Source organism: Maniola jurtina, chromosome 13 (genome assembly GCF_905333055.1).
Source record: "Maniola jurtina chromosome 13, ilManJurt1.1, whole genome shotgun sequence".
NCBI classification, from domain to species: domain Eukaryota; kingdom Metazoa; phylum Arthropoda; class Insecta; order Lepidoptera; family Nymphalidae; genus Maniola; species Maniola jurtina.
In genome coordinates, this window is record NC_060041.1 from 2,578,761 (window position 1) to 2,605,612 (window position 26,852).

Sequence of the window (26,852 nt, forward strand, 5' to 3'; positions counted from 1 at the left end):
TGTCATAGTCTAAACTCAAAAAATCAACAAACAAGTTTAATTTCATAATTATTTTACTTTTCGAAAATAAGCCTGAATTTAGGTCTAGCAAAATAAGAAGAATAAATCTGAATTTGGTAGCTTGCCTGAAATGAAATAAAATAAAAACCTACCTACAATGGAAAAGAAGTTCTGGTCCAACCAGGAAACAAAGAGATTTATTGCGCTGTTTAAAGAAAATCCAATATTGTGGAACAAAAAATCAGCAGATTATAGAAATCTAGCAAAAAAACGAAAAATGGAAAACAGTTTTTCTGTTGAATTCAATACATCAGTTGCAGAAATCGGTAGAAAAATAACTATTTTACGAACTCAATGGCAAAAGGAGTATAAAAAAATGAAGAATCCTGCAACACACTATGAAAGTAGATGGAAATGGTTTCAGTCTTTAAAGCCTATATTTGATACAGATCAAAGAATTGAGGACGAAGACGACGATATAGATGATAGTAGTACAATTAATGGGTATTTAGTAAGTATTTTTATTTTCTCTTATTGATTGAAATTAGATCACCAATAGGCTCTAGCTCAATATGGTTGGCAAGCATTTTATTTTTGACTGAATACATGTACAAAGGGTGATTTAGTTGCAATGTACAAGCATGATTTCTATAGAGCTAAACTTAACTTTGATGGTTTAAGAACTAAGGCTAAACTTAGACAGTTACAATGTGATATAATCCTCCCAAGTACCTGACTCTTTCACTATCTATGTAACACAGTTAGCAAGAAAACTAATAAACAACATAACATTAATATGTACTTTAGTTTTCCTTAGCTGACTTAAAAGATGAGATTAAATAACTTCTGGAGATAGGTATTATTTCACTTGTTTCATGATTTCATTGTTGAATTGTTGTAACATCCTATGGGCCGCATACAGTACGCATTTCAGTGAGAAGTTAATTACAGTAGAACTCCAATTATCCGAATTAATGGGGACCGGGACCCATTCGGATAATCAAATATTCGGATAATCGGATTTTTTTTAAAAAAATTGCCATTGGAGAGAATAAAAGCTACAATTTGATATTGCACTATTTTTTTATTGAATTAAATGAAAGAAACATGAAATTTTCACATGTTTTAAATATAAATAAAATGTACTTATGTACAAGTTTAGAAATAAAAATCATTGTTTTTTAAACATCTCCGTTAATGTAAGCTGTTTTGCGGTCTTCAACCGTTTTCGGGCAGCCAGGTCACGCATTCGCTTGACGGTAAGCAGTTGCAAGTGGTCACACTCGGGCTGACGCTCCATCCACTTCAAAGCAGTCTCGAGGCCGGCAAATGCTTCACTAGCTGATGGTCCAGCGTCTACTTCAACATCAGCAGAAAGTTCTTCTTCCACTTCAACATCTTCTCTCACACTTACAACAATTTCATCGTCATTGAGAATTTGAAAACCAGGGTCAGACGTGTCACAAGCCATCCACTCTCCTACATCTTCAGCACTTACTTCTGTACAACCAGGAATTTTTACAATCATTTTTCTTATTTCCTCTAGTGACAACGCATCTTCATCATCATCATCCTCTCCATATTCTTGTTTCTCATTTTCTTCAGATTCTTTTTTTTTGTTCTTCTCAGACGGTAGGCCTTTCAGTTTATTCCACGCACGTCTTAGCGTCACTGCCGTAACCAAACTCCAAGCTTCCGCTACCATGTAACAGCAGTCCTTTAAATTTATTTTGCTATGATTTGCCAAAACCAATTCTTCATCTTCAGCACCTTCGATCAGCAGTTTTCTCAGCAGTTGCCTTCTGTAATGGCGCTTCATTGTTTCAATAACAGACTGGTCCATGGGTTGCAGCAAACTTGTAACATTGGGAGGCAAAAACGTCGTTTTAAACTGCCCATTCTCTCTTTCCAACAGTTCTGCTGTAGGATGAGTGGGTGCGTTATCAACAATTAAAAGCACCTTACTGCCTTCTTTTCCCACCGATTTTTGGTGCTTTTTCACTTCAGGAATAAACACTTCATCATACCATTCGGTAAACAAAGCTGCAGTCATCCAGGCCTTGGGTTGACTTTTGTAGAAGAGTGGAAGTTTTTTTACGTTTTTAAATGCTCTTGGATTTCTTGACTTTCCTATCAAAAGAAGTGGCAGTTTATGATTTCCAGTGGAGTTGGCACAGTTAAGCACTGTAACACGTTCTTTACTGACCTTATGTCCAGGGGCACTAGATTCCCTTTTAGAAGCCAAAGTGGTTTTTGGTAATGCTTTCCAAACAAGGCCAGTTTCATCGGCATTATAAACAAACTCCGGATCATAGCGTTCTGATGCAGTTTTAAATTTTTCAATAAAATTTTCAGCAGCTGCAGAGTCTGCTGAAAGCTTCTCACCAGCCAAATCTAACTCGCGTACACCATGCCTGAATTTAAAATTCCTTAGCCAGCCGTTACTAGCCTTAAAAGATGAATAACCAAGCTTTTCTGCTAAGATTTTGGCTTTTTCACAAAGGATTGGACCTGAAATCGGATTTCCCATAGAACGTTGCTGCAAAAACCATTTAAACACGGCATCTTCCAAATTTTTGTTGGTTGCTGACTTCATTGTTTTCCTGGAGGAACTTCCATCTTCATTTTCAAGCACCGAAACAAAGTTTAAAAGTGTTGACTTACTGTTTTTAATGTCAGAAATTGTTGCTTGTCCAACATCATAAATCTTAGACAACTTCTTACCCGTTACACCTTTATCGAGTTGCTCTATAATTTTCAGTTTGTCCGCTAACGATAGCACAACACGTTTTCTTTTCGAAGCCATGGTATAAAAACAATACAGTATTGTACACGCACAAACAAAAGTAAGCCGTAGCGAAAGAGTAGCGTCCTGGAGCAAGGTCAATAGCACACTGGCTAATCAAAACAAACAATGACAGGTGCGCCGTGACTGCAATGCGCCGGAACTTGTCTTAACTTGCCGCCGTGCCTACACCGACCTCGCGGGGGGAAGTCAGTGTAGGCACAACGGCAAGTTAAGACAAGTCAAGTCAAGACTTGACGCGCAAACACTGGCTTCGCGGGGGGAAGAATAATAGCGCACTTAGACTTTTTTTGGACAATTTTTTGTGATTCGGATAATCGGCGATTCGGATAGTCGGAGTTCGGATAATTGGAGTTCTACTGTACTTGCTTTACCTATTAGTGAAGTGAAGTCAATGATTGCAATTAGCAAAGCAATAATATAATACTAGGGAAGTTCACCTTAACCTAAACTTATGATTATAATCAATAATTGTTTTTTAGGCAGAAAGCAAGGAACCAGATGCCACATATTTATACGTAGATTCTGAAGCTGGGGACTTGAGTTTTAAGGATGATGAAGATTGTAAAAACTCTAACAATGATGAATATCAGATATTTGGAAATTATGTAGCCATCAAATTAAGGTCTATGCATCACGAGAAGAATATTCAGGAATTAAAGAAGTTAATCATCCAGCATATAGACCTATGGACGGAGAAAGATGATAAAGAATATTATTCTACAAAAATCCATTTAGAAAATTCATAACATTTGTCTCATTTGTTTAAACTAATAAAGGAACAAATACATTAATTGGAAACTGTTTGGGTCAATTTTGTTATCTAAATCTAGACTACCCAAAATCATCCAAAATATTATAAATATGTGTTTGTTTATTGGTTCATTGGTTTGTCCTTCCATCATGTCACAACGGATCAACATGATTTTTTGCATAATTAGGTATTCAAGACAGGCTAGGTAGGTACCTACTTTTTATCCCAGAAAGTTAGGTAAAGATTTTCCACAGCTTGTGACAAACAGCAAACAAGCAGTGTGGATGGGTGTTTGCGTATGCTTGCCAATGCTTGGGAGCGCTTGCCGTTCGATCCGCTTGGCGGCAAGCTAAATAATAAGCAAATGGACAAGATAAAGTTAAACAGTGCTAAAACCCAACTATTACCTTCGAACTGTACATAGATAGCGATAGATATAGTAAAATTGTTTGTTTTTCTAGGAAAAAGTTTTTAGATACCCCCACTTTTTTGGATGTAACGTCCGACAGGCTGATTTTATTTGTAAAGTATGTAGCGTCACCCGGGCCATATTAACGAATCGATTGATACCCCATTCATCAAAATAGGCTCAGTAGTTTAAGCGCTATAGCGGGACATATAAATAGAATTAAATACAACCCTACATACATATTACATAGACTGCTAAAATAATAACACTTCCTTTTGGCTTTGCCGTGCCGTAGTCGGGTAAAAACTGGTATTTGCCGATACTTGCTGTATGTTGTTTGCCGCAAGTGTCTGGCCGCATTAATAGAGCATTTCGATTTAACCATTAGATATAATCTATGATTTTCTTTGGAAAGGCATGAACAGCGCCATTCTATGAGGATTTTGTATATCTCTATGGGCTTTTAAGTTTTACAAACACTGGAAAGCATACTGGAAAGTAAATTCACAGTTTTTTTTTTTTTGTCCGGAAAATATTCGGAAAGAACTGGCAACCCAGAGACATGCTACCTAAACAGCTAGCTGTTTAGGTAGCACGTCTCTGTGGCAACCCAGGAAACCAAAGAGAATAAATATTTACGTCAGTAAACGTCATCAATCATTTTTACAATCGCAATTGTTATGATTGGCTGAATTTATCGCATGGTTGTTGCAACAATGCATTGTAGCCAATAGTGAGTGCACTTCAACCAATCAGAAGTGATTCTGGTCGGTGATATTATATTCTCTTTTGTTTCTGGTCGGTGCTCATTTCTCAATTCTCTTTGAACACCCTGACTGTGATTTGATTAGAATAATTTTGATCCGATCCAAGCAGCGTTGCCAGAATGTTACTTTTGTAACATTTTACGTTACTTTTGACCCCCTCATGTTTCCTCCATGTTACACGACTCAAAATGTTACTTTACGTTACTTTTAGGACTTCATAAAAATATTCAAATTTTTCCCAGCAAACCAAAAATAATCGTGAAACGGAACGCATCCAAAACAGTTTTCGTTTGTCGTAATTGGCCCATTTGTTAGTTTATTTCACTTTCTCTAAGTTATTGGTCTAAGTTCACTTTGTTTTGTAATTACTCTGTGATTAAAAAAGTGTTTTGTTTGTTTTTCTCTGTGACTCAACTTTGTTTTGGCCAAAGACCTTAAGTGTAAGGTCTTTGGTTTTGGCTAATAGTTATTCGTGGACTTCGTCTGTGGTGGCGTTTGCTGGCGCGCGTGTTGTGACTTTTTGGAGTGTTTTTTTGTTAGAAAGGCCGGTTTTTGTGTTCTGCTAGTGTTTATTGGTGGTGGAACTGACCAAGGAACTGACTGGGAAGCACTCTAAAGGGGCGCCGCGTGTATGTCGGCGGGCGCCGGTACAGACGAAGTCCATTCTTATACAATTATAGTTTTCCTAACTTGTAAATAACTACAAACTTGACATTGGCTAATCAGTGTAAAGCCAGACGAGAGAAAAAAAAAAGTTATTCGTTGCGGGGTAGTGATATTGTAGTTAGGTATCTAAGTACAAAAAAAATTTATATCTTTATTTCGTCAAAATTCGAAAGTGATTGGTTTGTTTGTTATCCTTATCGACTGTGTATATGTGTTGCTAACACTACTTGCTTGGTAAGTAAATGTTGTATACAATGTAGTTTTAAGTAAATAAGTAAGTAGTTAACTAATTAAGGAATCAGTAATGCAAAAACAAAGTCATAGTATTTGCAACTGAAAGCAGTTTGTTTTTGTATTGACTGTCATCTTATTATTAAGTCACATTAGTTTCCAGAAGTTCATTTAGCTATTTACTACTTAGTTATTGTTGTAGGTAACTTCGGTTTTCTTTACAGGAATGAGAGCGAGCTGAGTAGATACCGGCCGGCGTAACCTAAAATTTGAGTTTTGCTATCGAATCTATCGATCTCTTTGCTGAGACCAAGGTAAGTAGTTAGGTACCTACCTAGTATTGTTCAGTTAACAAAACGAATTTGAAATTCCCGCGTAATTTTCTTCACTGCGTACCTACCTAGTGCGTTTTTTTTTATTCTCTCGTCTGGCTTTACAAAGATTAGCCAATGTCAAGTTTGTAGATATTTTCAAGTTAGGGAAACTATATAAGTAAGGACTTCGTCTGTGCCGGCGCTCGCCGACATACGCACGGCGCCCCTTTAGAGCGCTTCTCAGTTAGTTCCAACATGGTTCTAGCACCAAAAACGCCAGTGAAACACAAAAACCAGCCACTTTTAACAAAAAAAAAAAAAAACGCTCCAAAAAGGCACCACACGCGCGCCATCAAACGCTACACAGACAAAGTCCACCTAGTGCGTAGCCTCTCAAACAGTCCTGTGTTGCCAGATCGCCCGATATAAGACGATTTTAATCTTTTTAACCCCCGATCCAAAAAGAGGGGTGTTATAAGTTTGACGTGTGTATCTGTGTATGGCATCGTAGCTCTCAAACTAATGAAGCGATTTTAATTTAGTTTTTTTGTTTGAAAGGTGGCTTGATGGAGAGTGTTCTTAGCTATAATCAAAGAAAATCGGTTCAGCCGTGTGAAAGTTATCAGCTCTTTTCTAGTTAATGTAACCTTCACTTGTTAGGGTGATATAAATTTTTAATTTACACTTGTATTATAAATTGATTAACAAAATAAGTTATAGCTATTCAAAGACATTTCTAAATCCGTTGTTATATTATTATTTTACATATTGATTTGTTTTTCTTTTTCAGGATCAGCAGTCAATTTATTCAATCAACAATTATTATTACGATTCTTTTTAAGCTTAACTAATGGGACAAGCAGCGTTGCCAGAATGTTACTTTTGTAACATTTTACGTTACTTTTGACCCCCTCATGTTTCCTCCATGTTACACGACTCAAAATGTTACTTTACGTTACTTTTAGGACTTCATAAAAATATTCAAATTTTCCCAGCAAACCAAAAATAATCGTGAAACGGAACGCATCCAAAACAGTTTTCGTTTGTCGTAATTGGCCCATTTTGTTAGTTTATTTCACTTTCTCTAAGTTATTGGTCTAAGTTCACTTTGTTTTGTAATTACTCTGTGATTAAAAAAGTGTTTTGTTTGTTTTTATCTGTGACTCAACTTTGTTTTGGATAATAAAGTTATTCGTGGACTTCGTCTGTGATGGCGTTTGCTGGCGCGCGTGCTGTGCTTGTTTGGAGTGTTTTTTTTTGTTAAGAGTGGCTGGTTTTTGTGTTAGTTGGTGTTTTTTGGTGGTGGAACTGACTGGGAAGCGCTCCAAAGGGGCGCCGCGCGTATGTCGGCGGGCGCCGGCGCAGACGGAGTCCATACTTGTATAATTTCAATAACTTGAAAATATCCCAAACTTGACATTGGCTAATCAGAGTAAAGCCAGATTTAAAGAAAAAAAAAAGTTATTCGTTGCGGCGGGCGGAGTAGTGATATTGTAGGTATCTAAGTACAAAAAAAAATTGTATCTTTATTTCGTCAAAATTCGAAAGTGATTGGTTTGTTCGTTATCCTTATCGACTGTGTATATGTGTTGCTAACACTACTTGCTTGGTAAGTAAATGTTGTATACAGTGTAGTTTTAAGTAAATAAGTAAGTAGTTAACTAGTTAGTTAACTACTTACTTAGTTAGTTAACTAACTAGGGAATCAGTAATGCAAAAACAAAGTCATAGTATTTGCAACTGAAAGCAGTTCATTTTTGTATTGACTGTCATCTTATTATTAAGTCACATTAGTTTCCAGAAGTTCATGTAGCTATTTACTACTTAGTTATTGTTGTAACTAGGTAACTTCGGTTTTCTTTACAGGAATGAGAGCGAGCTGAGTAGATACCGGCCGGCGTAAGCTAAAATTTGAGTTTTGCTATCGAATCTATCGATCTCTTTGCTGAGACCAAGGTAAGTAGTTAGGTACCTACCGGCCTAGTATTATTCAGTTAACAAAACGAATTTGAAATTTCCGCGTAATTTTCTTCACTGCGTACCTACCAAGTGCGTTTTTTTTTATTCTCTCGTCTGGCTTTACAAAGATTAGCCAACGTCAAGTTTGTAGATATTTTCAAAGTTAGGGAAACTATATAAGTAAGGACTTCATCTGTGCCGGTGCTCGCCGACATACACACGGCGCCCCTTTAGAGCGCTTCCCAGTCAGTTCCATGATGGTTCTAGCACCAAAAACGCCAGTGAAACACAAAAACCAGCCACTTTTAACAAAAAAAAAAAAAACGCTCCAAAAAAGCACCACACGCGCGCCATCAAACGCTACACAGACAAAGTCCACCTAGTGCGTAGCCTTTCAAACTCAAACAGTCCTGTGTTGCCAGATCGCCCGATATAAGACGATTTTAATCTTTTTAAACCCCGATCCAAAAAGAGGGGTGTTATAAGTTTGACGTGTGTATCTGTGTATCTGTCTATGGCATCGTAGCTCTCAAACTAATGAACCGATTTTAATTTAGTTTTTTTGTTTGAAAGGTGGCTTGATGGAGAGTGTTCTTAGCTATAATAATCAAAGAAAATCGGTTCAGCCGTTTGAAAGTTATCAGCTCTTTTCTAGTTACCTAATGTAACCTTCACTTGTTGGGGTGATATAAATTTTTAATTTACACTTGTAACTATTATAAATTGATTAACAAAATAAGTTATAGCTATTCAAAGACATTTCTAAATCCGTTGGTATATTATTATTTTACATATTGATTTGTTTTTCTTTTTCAGGATTATCAGTCAATTTATTCAATCAACAATTATTATTACGATTCTTTTTAAGCTTAACTAATGGGACAAGAAAACTGTTTAAATTTTTGTATAATAAAGTGCCATATTAACCTGTGTACCTTATTACTTTTATTTTCCACGAAAAATAAGGAAATGTTACTTTTCTCGTGAAAATGTTACATTTTGAGATGTCTCGTGTTACAATTGACTATCTGCCACTGGCAACACTGGGGACAAGAAAACTGTTTAAATTTTTGTATAATAAAATGCCATATTAACCTGTGCACCTTATTACTTTTATTTTCCACGAAAAATAAGGAAATGTTACTTTTCTCGTGAAAATGTTACATTTTGAGATGTCTCGTGTTACAATTGACTATCTGCCACTGGCAACACTGGATCCAAGCAAAATCATAAAAATAACAATCGCCGGCCAGAAAATAGTTGGTAGTTCTTCATTGATATTCTTCTCGCAGCAGCTAAAACCGATTAGACCGTACTCACTGTACTAGAGAACCCGATAATTATTTGATTGAACTCATCAGTGGTATTAGGGTAAGCTTGAAAATTTTTCTCAGATTTTAGCTATTGCCTGAAATGTACAGGTACTGACATTTAAATCGATGATTAAACGCCCTCTTATTACTCATAGTTTTGAATAATTATGCAATAATTATGATAAAGTACCTATGGTTTAAACATAATACTTATTATATTGTAAAATTCTTTGTTTAGCATCAGGTTATAACTTTAATAGCCTTACATTCTGGAGAAATGTCGCGTGTTTACTATAATATGTATTGCGCACCAAAAAGTAGTCCAATCTAAAAAGACACATAACTGTGCATTGTACAAAAACAGATTTCTGCAAACTGCTGTGCTACAACTTCAGATTGGACTACTACTATTCTCCTTAGCTTTGCACGCATGCATTGTCATTATCATCTGGATCAACCCATTGCCGGCCCACTACTGAGAACGGATCTCTAAGAATGAGAAGGACATGATCTGCCACACTGTCCAAGTGAGGATTAGCAGACTTCACACACCTTTGAGAACATTATGGAGAACTATCAGGCGTGCCTTCATCACAATGTTTTCTTTCACATAATATTTACTTGTTTGAAAGGCACATAACTGCTAAAAGTTATGTGCCTTTGTTATTTATGTGTATGTTGTTTATGTGCATGCCCAGGACTGAATTCTAATCTTTGTTACCAGGCTATCACCTCTTTTAGGAGGCTGACGTTTTAACTACTAGACTATCACTACTTTTGGCATGCATTGTTACAACGAGCCTTTCCAAGATAGCCCGCTTCCATCTTAGACTGCATCATCACTTACCATCATGCAATCGCAGGGATAGCTTGTATCACAATAAAAAAAACCTAGGCCACACTTTCCTCTAGATATAACCGGCTGTCCCCATGGATAAATTTGTTTGTTTTCAGTTGACTATAAAATGTTAATGCTTGACGAGCCAGAATTTGAGGAAAATGTACCAGTTATGTTTGGATTACTCGGAGATGATACATATTCACGAAATGACAATACTGAAGGCCTTGAATTTGGTAAACTGAGCAAGCAAATTGAGGTACATACTTATTTTTTCTATCCTATATTACTGTTATTATAATATGTGAAGTTATATTTGTTACTCATTCACACCACAATGACTTAACTGATTTGGTTGAAAGTACCCAGTTATGCCAAAATGTATCAAGCCATGTGGCTTGGTACATTTTGGCATAACATTGGTTTGAAGAAAATGAAGTTTGACTTGTAAGAGTATGTTATAAAGCAATCATTTTTTTATTCAAATAAACTTTACAAGTGCTTATCGTTAAATGAACTTACTACTGGTTTGGAATGCTCTTGCTACTGAAAAGAACCAGCATGAAACTTGGCGGTTGCTCTTTTCAAATTTCAATTTACGATATCCATGTAATGCAAATGCAATCTTGTAGATTGCGGGAACATTAATTACATCTTTAATTGTGCAATAAGTATGCCTTTTTCAGGAGCATTCCTTTAATAGATCTTTAAACTTGTGTTCTAAAAGTTGTTTAGAGAAAACAAATAACTATTTTTAATTTTCAGTTTAGTTCAGACTCAGTGTCGGGGCTGAATGAATGTTTCACAGATCAAGCACAGAGACTATGTATCTTTGATTTAGCTGTGAAATTGACCAACAATGATCATTATGATATAGGAGGAACATACAAGCAAAAGGCGAACATAAAATCAGAGCTATGGTTCTACTGCACAACATCTGTATGCCCGCAAAGTAATTATATCCTAAACATATTTGCTTGTTACCGAAACGAGGGAACAGTGTCTATAGGCATTAGTGACACAAGTACAATAAAAAAAATAAGGATATATGAAGATGATGATGGCTTATCAACTTATTGTACTCTCCCTGAAACTTTATGTTGGAAAACGTATAAGTCGTGTGAAAGAGATGAGAGCCACCATGTTAAGTCTTTCTGCTTTTCAAAGGAAGATTTGAAACTTTTACAAAAACATACCCTTTGCATCCCAATCAAAATTAAAATTAATACAGCCTGTGTTGTGGATAAAGAAACGTTGCAGAGAATCAAAAGAAATCACAACTTGTCAAAGCTGTTCAAGAGACAAGAGGACACTGATTTTGTATTAGAATCAACTAGTGGAAAAAAGTTTGAAGTTCACAAAATACTGCTGGGAGCTCACAGCTTGATTTTGAGAAATATATTGAAAGATTCTTCTTCTGATTCTTTAGTCCTTGATATTAATGATGATGGCATGGAGCGACTCCTTGAATACATTTACACTGGATCTGTGAAGGATATTTCAGAACACAATTGGTGCCAGCTCATTGAATTGGCAAATAAATTTAAACTAGACAACTTATTTAAGGAGACTGAATATGCAATATCTCAGCAATTTTCCGTAACCAATGCAGTAGACATTGCTGTAATGTCGGAAAAGTACAAATTGGAAACTATTCAGCAAAAAGTGTTTGAGTTTATTAGAAGTCATCCGCAAGTATTGGAAACTGATGGCTGGAAGAATTTAAACGATGTAGCCTTGACAAAGAAGTTGTTCAAGGAAATATATTATGCTGATAGCACATAGGATTTTGATAACTCCCAGTGCAAGAAATGGATAAGAGCCATACCACAATTACTAGCTATAAGCATTAAAACCCTGTTTAGTGTAAACCTAACATATCTTAAGTATTACAATATTAATGCTTCTGAAATCTGAGATAAGTAGATGTAGGTACCTGTTTTTTTTTTCAATAACATAACTTTTTAAAATGTTGTAATAAGAGAACAATAAACAAAAACATGTGTAAGTAAATGCTTAGCATTTTATTCTATAACTGCCCATTCCCTAACCCAATAGTGATGTACCGAACGCTGGCTGCCGTTTTGGCTTTGAACTGGATACTACTGGATAGGAATCTTTCATAGATGGGTAGGTACATACCCATAATTTATATTACATATAAAAATTAATAGTCCGTCTGTCTGTTGTCTTACGCATTCATGAATCGTTCATTGTCTCGCGTATGACGTATCTTATTTTGCTTGTCTGCCTTTCTGCACAAAGAGTATGGTATCACTAGTTTGCGCATTGCAATTTGCAAATGCAATGCAATGCCGGACATTACAGCTAGAATCCACCCAATGTATAATTTGAAATTAATGAAATATGGCGGCTTTATCGTATGTACATCTGCACAAAATAAATAAAAGTTGAATTTGTAATTTTCTTGGGGTCGTTTAGGGCGAATTCCAACAGAAACTAGAGTAAAACCAAAATCGTAATGGAGAAACATTGGCCGCAAGCATGAAACGCGTTCATTCTTCCTTAGATTAAGGAACCAAAGAGTATATAAAAACCTTGATTTAACGTTGACATTGACATTATTTTGATAGTTACTTTCGTTACTTTCGTTGAGATTCTATGGTTTCTCATCTGTTTTAGACTTTAGTTTAGTTCCATTCCATTCAATTTTGTTAATTTTTTGCAATTGTATTGTAATTGAGAATTATATTGCTTTTAGTAATGCAATTAGTTACCAAAGTTCGTTTATTTAAAAGCCCTTACACTGTTTGCTACATTTCAGAAGATCGTATAGCCTTGCCCGACGAATATAGCTGCAAATCTATCGGTGTAAGAGCTGATACGGGCGACTGTAGCTTGGTAGACCAGAATGGATCTAAAAATGAAGAAAAAGAATCATCCAGAAAGATCCTGAAGGTGTATACAAATGCGTTATTTCTACAGCCGTTCGTGAAAGAGTGTTTAAACTCTAATGTATATAGGACTAATGTGTTAAAATATTTGTATAAGTTGTGTGGTTATCCGAACAGCAAGAAAGTGTTTTTGAAATTAATTTTAGAACCACCGGACAAAGAAGTTATCGATTATGCCTGGTAAGTCAGTATTCGTTGGACTAATGTTCCCTGTAATTGCAAAATGGCTTTGTGTGCAAGTCTTAGACTAAGGATTTAATACACAAGACCTGTTGAATACTTTTTATCCAATGCACAATCATACACCTTGTGTTCAGATTGGACTTCTTGTTTTGCATCTACAATATAACTACTTAAACTTAGCTTTTGTATACAGTTACAATCAGTATGTAGGTACTGAAAACAAAACATGACGGAAACACAAAGACTGCTCATTCATTATTAAAACATTTTTATTTAAGGCAATAATTATATAAGGCGAGATGAAAAGAAAATAAAAAGGCAAAACCCACAGGACATGATTTTCAAGCTTTTCTTGGAATAAACTTTACATAGATACCACCTATTGGCTGGCTAACAAATAAAGATTTTGGATTGTAAGATATTTTGTGCTGCATGTTTTCTGCAAGTTCCACTCTGTAATTCTTGAATACCTTCAAAACTGCTGCATATATAGGCAACTTGGCAAATCTCATACCTGGAAAATAATTAAAATATTACTTTAATTTCAACTTATTTGACCCTAAACAAGTCCATAGTTTAGGGATGAACTGAATTCTGATGACTCTATTAAGTAAGTATCTTGTTGTTTATAGCAAAGTGAGAGGAACCAAAGGGCAAGGACTCCCATGTAATAGCTTGATCAATATTCTGAATTTTAAGTTTTGAGCCTAAAGTCTTTAGCTCTTATATGACTTGATAACCAACTAGCTGATCTGGTTTGCTCTCATGAAATTTGATATAGCTATATAATACACATAAGTATAGTATAGCCTGTTACTTCTGGATAAAGTAGATTTTTAATGATCGAAGAATTACTGTTCAGTAGTTTCAAATCTTTCCACAATAAGCACATATCTGATAGTTAGGGGATAAAAACTACTGATTTACAAGAAATGAGCAATTTGAAGAGTTTTTTTTGAATTTTCCAACTTATTATCAAAAACAATTTAATGAAAACTATTCCATACAATCCAAGGAAAAAATTGAAAAATTGTAAATCACCTAAACATATTCTAGGTCCTTCACCAAAAGGCATATAAGTGTATGGCTTAATATTTTTCTTCAATTCCCCAAAGAATCGTTCTGGACGAAATAGTTCTGGCTCTGGAAAATTGTCAGGATTATGATGAATATGAAGCACTGGTATGTGAATGCAATTGCCTTTATTCACACATAGACCTGTTGGTAGAGAGTAATCGTGCATCACTTCTCGGGTTAAGAACCCGAATATTGGATGCAGGCGAAGACATTCTTCTAAACATGATTCAGTGTATTTCAACATATTTATACACTCATATTCAATTCTTTCGTGTTTAGTGAAATATTCGTCGACCTCAGCTATCACTTTGTCCTGAACAATCTTGTTTTTCGCTAGTTCATATAGAAGATAACTCGTGGTCACCGCTGTTGTTTCATATCCCGCACCAAACAAAATCTCACATTGCGCTATTAGCAATTCCTCATTAACCTTGATTCTTACTACTTTTTTGTCACCAGTGTGGCTCAAGCTATCTCCAGTTATGCAATTGTGTCTTTTCCAAGCCAAAATGAGATCCACGAAGTCGTTCTTTGAGGTTTTGGTTTCCTCGCGGTTTTTAAATACTCCAGAAATTAAATTATGGAAAAATGTCCCAACATCATCATCTAATATTTTGAATCCTAATGCATAAAACAGTCCTGGCCACATCGATCGGCAGGTTTGTTTAAGGGCACTGTAAGCTGACACATTATTTATTTGTTCACCTATTGTAGAGAAGGGATTCTTGTGGTTGTCCTTTTTCATTGTTTCAGCACACAGTCCAAAAACACAAGCCGTGACACAGTCCATAGTGTACTTTGAGAACAAATTCCTGATTTCGATTTTCGGACTTGCTTCTATTTCTTGGGCAAGTAAGCTCTCCAATATATCGGAAGAATTCTTGATCAAGTAGAACATGTTCTTTAATTTCATGGAGGAAAAAAGTGGTGTTAAATTCATACGAAGCACTTTCCATTCGTCGCCGTGGGCCATTACTAAATTTTTCGTAAATATTTCTTTGTGATTATGGTCTGAATTTTCTCTACCATTGAAATAGAGAAATTCCTTAGACATAACGAGTTTCAACAAATTAGAATCTTGAATAATGAGCGCAGGGGTCGTGCCATAAAAGGATCCGATGTAAGGTTCATCAGGAAACTGTTGACAGATTTCTTTTAGAACTTCGCTTCTGTGTTTTTTCAGCAGAATACTGTCTTTGTAATTGCCGAACAATGGCAATGGCTTTGCAAAAGGAACATTTCTGTTCTTCCAATAGTTTCGGTTTTTGAAGAACAAATAATATGATAAATAATATACGCCAATAACAAACGAGAAAACTAAGTATATTGCCATCTTTGACTAAGCGTGAGATGAATGTTTCTCTAATTTATATTGAATTAAGCATTTCAGGAGCAGAGATAGGCTTCCTATATATAGAACATTACAGTGTAAATGTATGTTTGATTTACTAATAAGATATTCTCATGTTATCAGGGTAAACTTAGGGTGTGTTGAAATAAGGCAATCCACTCTCGTTCAAAAGCCAAATTACTTATATACCTACTCCGTTTTTTTAAATATTTATTTTGCCAAAAAACAGTCATTAGGTACATAAAAGGTAGAAACTATATAAATAACATATAGATACAAACTTATTAACAGACAAAACATTGCCGAAAAGCACATAAAATATTGTGTTGCAGCGAAAATGGTATAAACCAGGAGTTGGCCATATCCCATTAAAATAGATGTTAAAACGACAACACATTAGACCATTTACTAAACAAATCTAGTTATATAGAATACCTACTAAGCACAGTTCAGTGACTAGTAAAACACCTGATATTACCTGTAGAATAGAATAGAATAGATTTTTATTCAAATAAACTTTTACAAGTGCTTTTGAATCGTCAAATAATTTACCACTGGTTCGGAATGCCGTTCCTACCGAGAAGAACCAGCAAGAAACTCGGCGGTTGCTCTTTTCAATTGTTCAATTTACAATAATATTCGAAAAGAGCAACCGCCGAGTTTCTTGCTGGTTGTATGTAGGAATCCTATAATCGCATTTGAAACACGTTACCCAGTCGTGTATGAAACGCTTTAAATCTGTAGACGCTCTAAAAGTCTAAAGGATTGGTCTGAAAACATTAAAATATCTAGGTACATAGATAGGTGCATTTTATAACTTTCATATTTGGTTAATTAAATGCTTACTTACTATCATTAAAACAATAAAACTCATAATCATAATATGTAACTAACACTAGTTGGTCGTCCCGAACTTCCTTTTCGCCTCGATTAAGTAAATAGATAACTACCTACCTGGCATATTTTTTTTTGTGCTTTTTAAGCTCATTATTTCATGATTACTTGTTGCTAAGCAAGCAGTTTCATCCTTCGTCTCCTTCACCATAATGGGACCATTCTGTCATAACCTATCAAAAAAAACCGGCCAAGCGCGAGTCAGACTCGCGCACTGAGGGCTCCGTATTCAGGTATTTTTTCCAACATTTTGCACGATAAATCAAAAACTAATATACATAAAAATAAATAAAAATCTGTTTTAGAATGTACAGGTAAAGCCCTTTCATATGATACCCCACTTGGTATAGTTATCTTACTTTGAAAATTTAAACACATTTTCTTTTTTTTTTAAATGATGTAACCACAAATTCACGGTTTTCGGATTTTTCCTTGTACTTGTGCTATATGACCTAACTGCCAAATTACGTGAATCTAGGTCAACGGGAAGCACCCTATAGGTTTTCTTGACAGACACAATGGCCGGACAGATAGACAGGACTTTTTCTATGACCGGCAACTTTCCCTATCATGAAGAGTATAGAAATAATTACCTAACTTTATGCAACATCTTACAGGAACCAAAGAATGCTGCAGCTTGTATGGAGCAGGGTTGAAATAGAAAATGCGTTCTCATGGCTGTCTACCCTCGGAGGTGCCTACTCAGCACTCGGGGACTACTTCGAACACTGTGTAAGTACCTAATATGAGTAAACTAGCTGACGCCCGCGACTTTGTCCGCGTGGATTTAGGTTTTTTTTAATCCCGTGGGAACTCTTTGCTTTTCCGGGATAAAAAGTTGCCGAATTCAATTTCCGGGCCGTAAGCTACCTCTATACCAAATTTCATGTAAATCGGTTATACGGATAGACCCTTAAGAATCCCGTAGGAACTCTTTAATTTTCCGGGATAAAAATACTATGTCCACCCAGGGGTGGACAATGTTGTTTGGCACAGAGTAAGCTTACATCCCAGGGGATGTAAGCTTACTCTGTGCCAAACATTAATATTGGGTTTAGCGGTTGGGCCGTAAAAACGTAACAGACAGACATACTGACGTCTGTCTGTCTAGACAGACGCACTTTTATTAGTATAGTATTATTTATTAGTATGGATAGTATGGACTATGGTATTGATTTTATACCATTCGTTCACAGGCAGAAGAGGCCGGCAGAATATCAGTGAGGCAGTACAAACTATCCAAAATGCTCGGCGACGACAGCCTAGCGGCTAGAAGCAGACTTTATTCGGCGCTCGCGTTCGCACAGAAAGGCAACCTCAAAGTGGCGAGGCACATCGTTCGCAACATAGCGGCGTTCGCGAGGGAGACCCATGACCGGCGACTCAACAGAATGTGCCAAGGCGTTTGGGCTAAGCTGAAGTATTTGAAAGGCGTCAAAAATTCATTAGCGAAATTAGAAATAACCAGTGTTAATGGTACCTTAAAATCAGCGACAGGTTAGGTTTATCTTAAAATTGGACTTTTCGTGTGAAGGCTTTTTCTATTGATGTTTGAGCCTTGAAGCAAGAAGCACACTTTACTCCGCGCTCGCGTTCGCACAGAAAGGCAACCTCAAGCAACGTAGCGGCGTTCGCGAGCGAAACCCACGACCGGCGACTGAATCTGTTCAAATATCTACGTTGTATGTGCCAAGGGGTTTGGGCTAAACTGAAGTATTTGAAAGGCTTCAAAAATTCATTAGCGAAATCAGAAATAAGCAGTTTATTGATACTTTAAAGTCAGTGACAAGTGATTGTGCTTACAAGTGAATTTTTTGGCGTGGAGGTTTTCCTGTTAATTTTTGCGATTTGGACTTGATTTTGTTAAGTATTTTGAGCAAGGGACTCAGGGATAAACATAGTCTGCAAGTTTTCTTGCACAGATTGACTTGCTGCAAGGGTTTACATAGAATAAAACACATATTGTCAGTTTTGACCATGAATGTATATTAAAGGTCGATCCAGCTCCTAACATCTACTTGTAACAAAGACATAGGTACTTATCGCTATCCCACTTCAACCGCCTGCCGAGAGCGAGAGGTCGGACTCAGTGGTGTCATTTGTTAGTCGAAGTAGGATAGTGATAAGTAGGTATTGGGTTCAAATAGGTATTAGGAGTGCTCTATCTATAGGTATATACAGGGTGTAACCAGAACGCTACCAAAACAACTACAATTTTTTTTATAAACCCTGTATTTTTTAAAAGTTTACAATATATTGCAAATAAAACATCTGACTGACGCTAGAAGTCAACGAACGTTCCGTAAATAGGTCGCTCGAAGTCGTAGGTGGGGCATTGACCCGAGTTTTGAACGCTACACAATGGGGGTTTGAAAAATACTAAATCACTAAAACTACAAGATAAGGCAAATGGTTATTGAAATTAGATTGTGTTAAGGTAGTATAATAACAACGCTAAGTTTTGGCTAGCGTTCTGGTTACACCTGTATAATATAGATTCATGGTTTTGGCAAGTTACTTGGATCATGCAAATGACTTGTAAAAGCTGACTCTTTTAAGTTTCATTACTAGTGGACACTTTTAAATTTTGGTTTAGAAATCAAAATAATTTAATCAAATCCTGTAATAGATTTCTCTTAGATAAACATAAACAAACACAACATTATTATCCTATTGTTAATTAATCGAAGTTAACTGTTAAGTAAATATAAGATGATTTTTCAAAATTCTATTTTATTTTTTATTTTACATAAACCAAAATTTGTAGTTCTAAGGGCCAGCGTAACCAAACAGAGTAGAGATACCAGAGTATTTTTGATAAAAACTTAAACTCAGCTTTATGTCCTTTAACATAAAGTTAAAATTGATATTACGATACGATATTGATAAAACAGGAAGAATAGACTTACCGCGCGCCATCGCCTCTATGCCCAAGGAAATAAAGCTTAATTTGAGTTGTTATCAAGAAAAACGCCTACCTGTTGCACCTGAACGTGCTTGCATAAAGAAGCAGGTTTTTGGTATCAACAGGTCGGTACCAAAACCTAGGGGTGTATACTCGGAAATGTGTGTCCATTTATCCACCTCTGACTAATAAAAAATTTTCAAAAGAAAAATAAAACCGACTTCAAAAACCAAAAACACTAAAAAGTAGAAAATAATTTTTGTTTAGCTACACATGTAATGTACCTAGGTATGAAGTCGAGCGAGCATATTAAAACAAAATTAGAAATCCAAGAGTGAAGCTCGCCCGACTTCATACCTAGGTACATTACATGTGTAGCTAAACAAAAAATATTTTCTACTTTTTAGTGTTTTTGGTTTTTGAAGTCGGTTTTATTTTTCTTTTGAAAATTTTTTATTTCATAATTTTTAGTGGCCCCACTGTACTATAATATGCTATGCCCAGTTAAAACCCTACTGTTTACTAAGCTATTACAGTGATCGCGAGCAATTTGCTCTTATCCATTGAGGAGTTCTGTTCTCCATCTCCGAAGATATTCATCAGATCTTCACCAAATTTATATGGGACCACCTGCACAGTATACCCTTTCAAACAAAAAAAAATATTTCCAAATCGGTCCAGGGGTCTTTGAGTAATCGGGGAACATACAAAAAAAAAAAAAAAAAATAAAAAAAAAAAAAGATCCCGACGAACTGAGAACCTCCTCCTTTTTTGGAAGTCGGTTAAAAATGCAAATTCGCCGTCTGGGATAGATGGATGAACACAAGTTTCCGAGTAGGTACAGTACTACCACTTTTAAGTTACGCTGATGTACCTGCGCAGAAACCTTATTTTTGATTGGCGAAAATATCTCACCTATTGGTTACCTATGCGCCATGTTTTGTATGCGCGAATTATGAGCGATATAGCACGGGTCTTTGTTGTTCTTGTGCTTAAAATCTTAACGTTAAGCAATAAGGTCAAGCCATTCACTACCACCCACCACCAATGAATAAACATTGGGTGGTAGTGAATGGCTTTAGTCGATGTTAGGTTAGGTTACCACTTATAAAGGCGGTAGTATTGTATATACATACACCCTACTATATTTAGACCCTAGGGTGGCTTTAAGGTGGATAAACGGAAGAAGCCATTTAAATCGGTACAACTTCCGATGAGGTTTCCGATTCGGGAGATTTTGCGGTAAGTTAGTAAACTGTTAGTTAATTTATTTATTTATATAACTTAATGCATAGGTAAAAATAAAATACAATAGTGAAACTTTATACTAATTAGATATACATAGGTATACAGGGGGCCTATATGTCAAAACATGGTTTTTGGCCAATCCCATTGACTAAATATCATGTTTTGACATTGATGCTGTCCTTTAATGATTGATACATTTTTAGCCGTTAGGGGGGCAGTTTAATGAGACGACTTGTAAAATAGAAGAGACGTAGGTACCATCGTACCAATCATAACACTGTATTTTTTTATTAGAATGGCGGCCATTTTGAAATCCGCCATCTTGGTTTTTTTATTATTTGTTGTTAAAGTGGCAATAGAAATACATTCTATTCACCTATTACGGTTCATGAGATGCAGTCCATTGACATTGACGAACGTATAATGGAGGCTTATAATAGGGTTCCGTTAAAAATCAAGGATTTCAACGTCGCTGGCGCCTGTCACCCTCTTACAACCGTACGAGCTGCCTCAGTCAAGCGGTAAATACATACGTGTACAATAATACTTTGTGCGTTATATTTTTATCCTTGGAATAAATTTTATATGGATACCGCCTATGGGCTGGCCAATGACAGATTTCGGGTTGAAAGTTATCTTATGCGGCATGTCTTCGGCAAGCTCCACTCTGTAGCTCTTGAATATCGTCAGGAGTGCTGCGTGCATAGGCATCTTGGCGAACCTCATACCTGGAAAGAATAAATACGTATTTTATCTAAAAAATAGAAAGTTTTTTTAATTGAAATAAAGTAACAAATGCTTCTTAACCAACTTCAAAAAAAGGAGGAGGTTCTCAATTCGTCGGATCCATTTTTTTTTTTAATATTTTTTATGTAAGTATGTTCCCCGATCACTCAAAGTCGCCTGGACCGATTTGGATTTTTTTTGTTTGTTTGAAAAGACTTCGTAGGTGGTCCCATATAAATTTGATGAAGATCTGATGAATATCTTCGGAGATGGAGAACAGAACTCCTCAATGGATAAGAGTAAATTGCTCGCGATCAGTGTAATAGCTTAGTAAACAGTAGGGCTTTAACTAGGCATAGCATATTATAGTACAGTAGGGCCACTAAAAATTAAAAAAAAATTCAAAAGAAAAATAAAACCGACTTGTACCGTGTAGAAACAAAAATATTTTTTACTTTTAGTTCTTGTCGTTTTTGAAGTCTGTTTTATTTTTCTTTTGATATTTTTTTAGAATCTCTAGGGCATATACCACTGGTTCGGAATGCCCTTCCAACCATTTAAAGTTTAAACATTAAGATAATGGCGCCTTTACATTTGCCGTCAGCCTTTACGTTCATATACTATTCGATTGCAGTCAAATGACAGCTACAATATTACCTATGCATGTCCTAGGTCCTTCGCCGAAAGGCATGTAAGTGTATGGCTTGATGTTTTTCTTCTCTTCTCCAAAGAATCGTTCCGGACGAAATACTTCCGGCTCAGGAAAATATTTAGGGTTATGCTGAATATGATATACGGGTATGTGAATGCGGTCACCCTTTTTCATAAGGGGACCTGTCGGTAGAGTGTAGTCATGCATTACTTCTCTGGTTAGAATACCTAGCACCGGGTACAGGCGAAGACTTTCTTCTATACACGCTTCGGCGTAAGGCATCGTGCTTACACATTCATACTCAATTGTATCATGTTTAGCAAAATATTCATCAACCTCTTCTATCATCCTGTCCTGAGCAACCTGGTTTTTTGCTAGTTCGAATAGAAGATAACTTATAGACGTCGCCGTCGTTTCAAATCCAGCCGCAAAGAAAAGCACGCATTGCGCTATAAGCAATTCCTCGTTGACCTCGATGCTCATTGACTTTTTGCCGCCATTTATTGTGTTGCTCAGGCTATCTCCAGTTAAGCAGTTGTGTTTTTTCCAAGCCAGAATGAGATCCACGAAGTCGTGCTTTGATGTTTTTGTTTCCTCGCGGTTTTTAAATACTCCAGAAATTAGCTTATTGAAAAACATGTCAACTTTGTCGTCAAATAGTTTAAATCCTAACGAATAAAACACTCCCGGCCACATCGATCGGCAGATATTTTTAAGAGCTCTGTAATCTGATGTGTCAAATATTTGGTCACCTATTGTGATGAAGGGATTTTTTTGTGAATCCTTTTTCATCGTGTCTGCGCACAATCCAAAGGCACAACCTGTAACGCATTCTATCGTGTATCTCGAGAGTAATTTCCTGGCGTTAATAGTCTGATTTGTTTTTATTTCTTCGGCCAGCAAGCTCTCCAACGTATCGGAAGATTTTTTTATCAAATAGAACATGTTCTTCAACTTCACGGAGGAAAAAAGTGGTGTTAAATTCATGCGCAATACTTTCCATTCGTCACCGTGAGCAAAAAATAAATTCCTCGAAATCGTTTCTTTGTGATTGTGATCTGATGCCTCTTTGCCACTGCAGTAGAAAAAATCCTTTGACATAACAAGTTTTAATAAATTCGGGTCCTGAATAATTAGTGCAGGGCTCGTCCCATAAAAAGATCCAAAGTAGGGCTCATTAGGAAACTGTTGGCACATTTCATTCGCGACGTAACTTAAGTGTTTTTTTAACAGAATATAGTCTTTATAGTTGCCAAATAATGGCAATGGCTTTGCAAAGGGAACATTTCTGTTTTTCCAATAGTTTCTGTTCTTTAATAGCAAATACGAAAAATATAACACGCCAATAACAACAAACAAGATAACTAAATGTATTGCCATCTTGGACTATTGACAAATTAATTTGAATCAGTCGAAGTGGTATCCGCAGTTTATATAGAATGATAAGTGTTATTACTTATTATAATAATGTTCAATTAGGGTGACAAAAACATATGATTTATAATCGAGACTTGTCTTTTTTAAGTTTTCGTACTTCATAATGGGAAAACGAAATTTATTAGGTAAGATAGATATGTATCTACACATTTAGGATCATTGATATTGTTGTCTGTATATCATCGTCCTTTTTCTCAGAAACGGCTTTAGGTATCAAGTTGCAGGTCTAGAGGCTACCTAATCTTTGATTGCATGCATGTCAAATGTTATTCAAGTATCCTAGTTTAACAAAATAAAAAGATACGTCCTTAGTGTTTTTGCTGTCAACAAAACAAGCAATCCTAGTATTATCATCGTCCATTCAGTCTATCCGTGTGTCACAGCTGTTAAAAAAAACTATTAGAGCCTATAACTAGTAGATGAGATGAGATTTTCAGAGATGGTAGGTAGGACTATCTTTGGGCGGTCGTCAAACTGCAGTCTACCCTAACGCCACAGATACTACATACAAATTACAATGCATTGATTGCATTGTTGTCCGTTGGGAGAAGGAACTTAAGTTCCGTCCTCCAACACATCCAATCTTCATCCAATCGCCCCTAAATTCCCAATTTCGTTTCAAACAAAAAAAAAGAAATATCAAAATTCGAGCACATTAGATAAAAACAAAACCAAAATATGTACCTACTTACGAAATATGAATCATGAATAATTACCTATGCACGTTCTAGGTCCTTCGCCGAAAGGCATGTAAGTGAATGGCTTGATGTTTTTCTTCTCTTCTCCAAAGAACCGTTCCGGACGAAATACTTCCGGCTCAGGAAAATATTTAGGATTATGCTGGATATGATACACGGGTATGTGAATGCGGTCACCTTTCTTCATAAGGAGACCTGTCGGTAGAGTGTAGTCATGCATTACTTCTCGGGTTAAAAGACCTACCACCGGGTACAGGCGAAGACTTTCTTCTATACACGCTTCGGCGTAAGGCATCGTGCTTACACATTCATACTCAATTGTATCATGTTTTGCAAAATATTCATCAACCTCTTCTATCATCCTGTCCTGAGCAACCTGATCTTTCGCCAGTTCGAATAAAATATAACTTGTAGTCGTCGACGTCGTTTCAAATCCGGCCGCAAAGAAAAGCACGCATTGCGCTATAAGCAATTCCTCGTTAACCTCGATGCTAATTGACTTTTTGCCGCCATTTATTGTGTTGCTCAGGCTATCTCCAGTTATGCAGTTGTGCTTTTTCCAAGCCAGAATGAGATCCACGAAGTCGTTCTTTGAAGTTTTTGTTTCCTCACGATTTTTAAATACTCCGGAAACTATCTTATTGAAAAACGTATCAACGTTGTCGTCTAATAGTTTAAATCCTAACGAATAAAATAATCCGGGCCACATCGACCGACAGATATTTCTAGTAGCTCTGTAGTCTGACAGATCAAATATTTGGTCACCCATTGCAATAAAGGGATTTTTTTGTGAATCCTTTTTCATCGTGTCTGCACGCAATCCAAAGGCACAACCTGTGATGCATTCTATCGTGTATCTCGAGAGCAATTTCCTGATCTCGACATTTGGACTTGTCTTTATTTCTTCGGCAAGCAAGTTCTCCAACGTATCGGAAGAATTTTTTATCAAATGGAACATGCTCTTCAATTTCACGGAGGAAAAAAGTGGTGATAAATTCATGCGTAATACTTTCCATTCGTCACCGTGGGCCATAAACATATTTTTCGTAATGGTTTCTTTGTGATTATGGTTAGACGTTTCCCTACCACTGCAGTAAAAGAAATCCTTTGACAGAACGTGTTTCAATAAATTCGGGTCCTGAATAATTAGTGCAGGGCTCGTACCATAAAAAGATCCAAAGCAAGGCTCATCAGGAAACTGTTGGCACATATCGTCTAAGATGTCATTTATGTGTGTTTTCAACAAAATACAATCTTTGTAGTTGCCGAATAATGGCAATGGCTTTACGAAAGGGATATTTTTGCTTTTCCAATAGTTCCTGTTCTTTAATAGCAAATAATATGCAAAATATGTTAGCAACACTGGCTAAAATACTGTTTATTATCAGCAACACTGACCAAATTACTATTTTTATATAACTTTTGTGTAATGAAACAAGTGTAGCCACGTCAATACACCTTATTAAATATGTTATTATACCTTTGTCAATATACGTTTCATGACAAGACGTATATTGACAAAGGCAATTATTATTGTCCGGAAGTAGTTGGAGTTTTCTTCGAGAGTCGGGCCAGCCCGCTCAGTCAGTGTATTTTTGTACTCCAATCGAGAAAGTGTGAAGTGGAATATTGTCAAGTGTTAAAGTGTTAAAGTGGCAAATTGTAAAGACAAGTGGTAAAGTATAAGAAATACAGCATTAATTATGAGTAAGTTATGTTTTATTTCACTACTATTAATAATAATAAAATTAAAATCCTGAGATCACAAAATGTAGGTATCTGTTGGCGCGATCTGAGTTAGCGCCAACATTTCAGAAGTGGGATGAATTAACGCAAAATCCACTAAGATATACAACATTTAAACTTTAAAATTTCTTTTTATCAAAATAAAATAAAATGAAACACACATTTTGTGATTATTTCATTTTGTGATACTAGTTACCAACAAATAAGAACCGTAAACTTGTCATTTATTTTTAAAATACCCATATTTTATGAAATTGAAATTGATGCTAGTCACGTGACAAATAAAATACCGCATGATATTCGTCAAGTTTTTCTTCAAGGCAAATCCTTGATATAATCGACTTCTTGTGGGTATTGCATAAACATTAAAATTAATTCTCATTAGTTTCTCTGAGTGACTTACTCGTACGTCCTCACGGTGATAGTCAAGGAGAATATAGTCGCGTAATGATCAGAAAAATATCAATATCTGTATTTATAATTCATAATTGAATAAAACTAATATGTTCCACATGCATAGAACCTCATATTTTTTCGAACTTTTACTGCCTCCCGTATCTGGTATGGCTTACAGCGAACCCTCCCGAACAAGATGGTGTCTACGTCTCAGTCCACCGAGATGGTGCGGCATCGTGGAAGGAGGCGAAACGCTCCAGGATCTCGGTGGCCACGCCAGCCGGCGCTCACGCAGCCGTTGTTCAGGCAGCCGCGCCAGCCGGCGCTCACGAAGCTGGCGCTCGGGCAGCCGGTGCCCACACAGCCGGCGTCCACACAGCCGGCGCTCGTAGACGCGCCAGCCGGTGCTCACGCAGTCGACGCTCAGGCAGGCGCGCCAGCCGGCGCCCGTGCAGCCGGCGCCCACACAGGCGGTGCTTGCAGCCGCGCCAGTCGGCGCTCACGCAGCCGGCGCTCGGGCAGCCGCATCGCCGGCGCCCACGCAGCCGGCGCCCACACAGCCGGCGC

At 36.6% G+C, this 26,852-nt stretch overlaps 4 protein-coding genes across 5 annotated transcripts in view; 2 read left to right on the plus strand and 2 right to left on the minus strand.

Annotated features, from left to right (window-relative positions):
* Positions 1–11,888, plus strand: LOC123870976. The gene is made up of 4 exons (XM_045914493.1): positions 1–511; positions 3,289–3,553; positions 10,174–10,316; positions 10,823–11,888. The coding sequence occupies exons 1-4, from the start codon at positions 158–160 to the stop codon at positions 11,840–11,842; spliced, it is 1,782 nt and encodes a 593-aa protein (XP_045770449.1). The 5' UTR covers positions 1–157; the 3' UTR covers positions 11,843–11,888.
* On the minus strand, positions 1,744–23,436 carry LOC123871074 (cytochrome P450 6B2-like). Of its 2 annotated transcripts, XM_045914642.1 has the most exons (4): positions 22,014–23,436; positions 21,181–21,358; positions 6,182–6,187; positions 1,744–1,804 (listed from the first exon to the last, which is right to left on the minus strand). In XM_045914642.1, the coding sequence occupies exons 1-2, from the start codon at positions 23,386–23,388 to the stop codon at positions 21,186–21,188; spliced, it is 1,548 nt and encodes a 515-aa protein (XP_045770598.1). In that variant the 5' UTR covers positions 23,389–23,436; the 3' UTR covers positions 1,744–1,804; positions 6,182–6,187; positions 21,181–21,185. The 2 variants fall into 2 exon arrangements, with proteins under 2 accessions (XP_045770598.1, XP_045770597.1); XM_045914641.1 differs by lacking the exons at positions 1,744–1,804; positions 6,182–6,187 and having other exon boundaries at positions 20,639–21,358; positions 22,014–23,435.
* On the plus strand, positions 12,687–18,759 carry LOC123871078 (uncharacterized protein F58A4.6). Its single transcript, XM_045914647.1, has 3 exons — positions 12,687–13,152; positions 17,095–17,209; positions 17,674–18,759. The coding sequence occupies exons 1-3, from the start codon at positions 12,782–12,784 to the stop codon at positions 17,977–17,979; spliced, it is 792 nt and encodes a 263-aa protein (XP_045770603.1). The 5' UTR covers positions 12,687–12,781; the 3' UTR covers positions 17,980–18,759.
* Positions 13,313–26,852, minus strand: part of LOC123871075 (cytochrome P450 6B4-like) — a 20,215-nt gene continuing 6,675 nt past the window's right edge. Inside the window, exons 2-4 of the mRNA XM_045914643.1 lie at positions 24,781–25,495; positions 14,197–14,809; positions 13,313–13,669 (exon numbers count right to left, since the gene is read on the minus strand). Of these exons, the coding sequence (XP_045770599.1) occupies positions 13,497–13,669; positions 14,197–14,809; positions 24,781–25,495 (1,501 nt within the window). The 3' untranslated portion in view covers positions 13,313–13,496. The remainder of the gene's footprint in view (positions 13,670–14,196; positions 14,810–24,780; positions 25,496–26,852) is intronic.

Bases quoted from the DNA above. Each gene is read 5' to 3' on its own strand.
- LOC123870976 (XM_045914493.1), top strand. From the start codon at position 158: ATGGAAAAGAAGTTCTGGTCCAACCAGGAAACAAAGAGATTTATTGCG. The intron at 512-3,288 runs GTAAGTATTTTT...ATTGTTTTTTAG, and splicing joins GTACAATTAATGGGTATTTA to GCAGAAAGCAAGGAACCAGA. The intron at 10,317-10,822 runs GTACATACTTAT...TTTAATTTTCAG, and splicing joins AACTGAGCAAGCAAATTGAG to TTTAGTTCAGACTCAGTGTC.
- LOC123871078 (XM_045914647.1), top strand. From the start codon at position 12,782: ATGCAATTAGTTACCAAAGTTCGTTTATTTAAAAGCCCTTACACTGTT. The intron at 13,153-17,094 runs GTAAGTCAGTAT...AACATCTTACAG, and splicing joins GAAGTTATCGATTATGCCTG to GAACCAAAGAATGCTGCAGC. The intron at 17,210-17,673 runs GTAAGTACCTAA...ATTCGTTCACAG, and splicing joins GGGACTACTTCGAACACTGT to GCAGAAGAGGCCGGCAGAAT.
- LOC123871074 (XM_045914642.1), bottom strand. From the start codon at position 23,388: ATGGCAATACATTTAGTTATCTTGTTTGTTGTTATTGGCGTGTTATAT. The intron at 21,359-22,013 runs GTAATATTGTAG...TATTCTTTCCAG, and splicing joins AGGACCTAGGACATGCATAG to GTATGAGGTTCGCCAAGATG.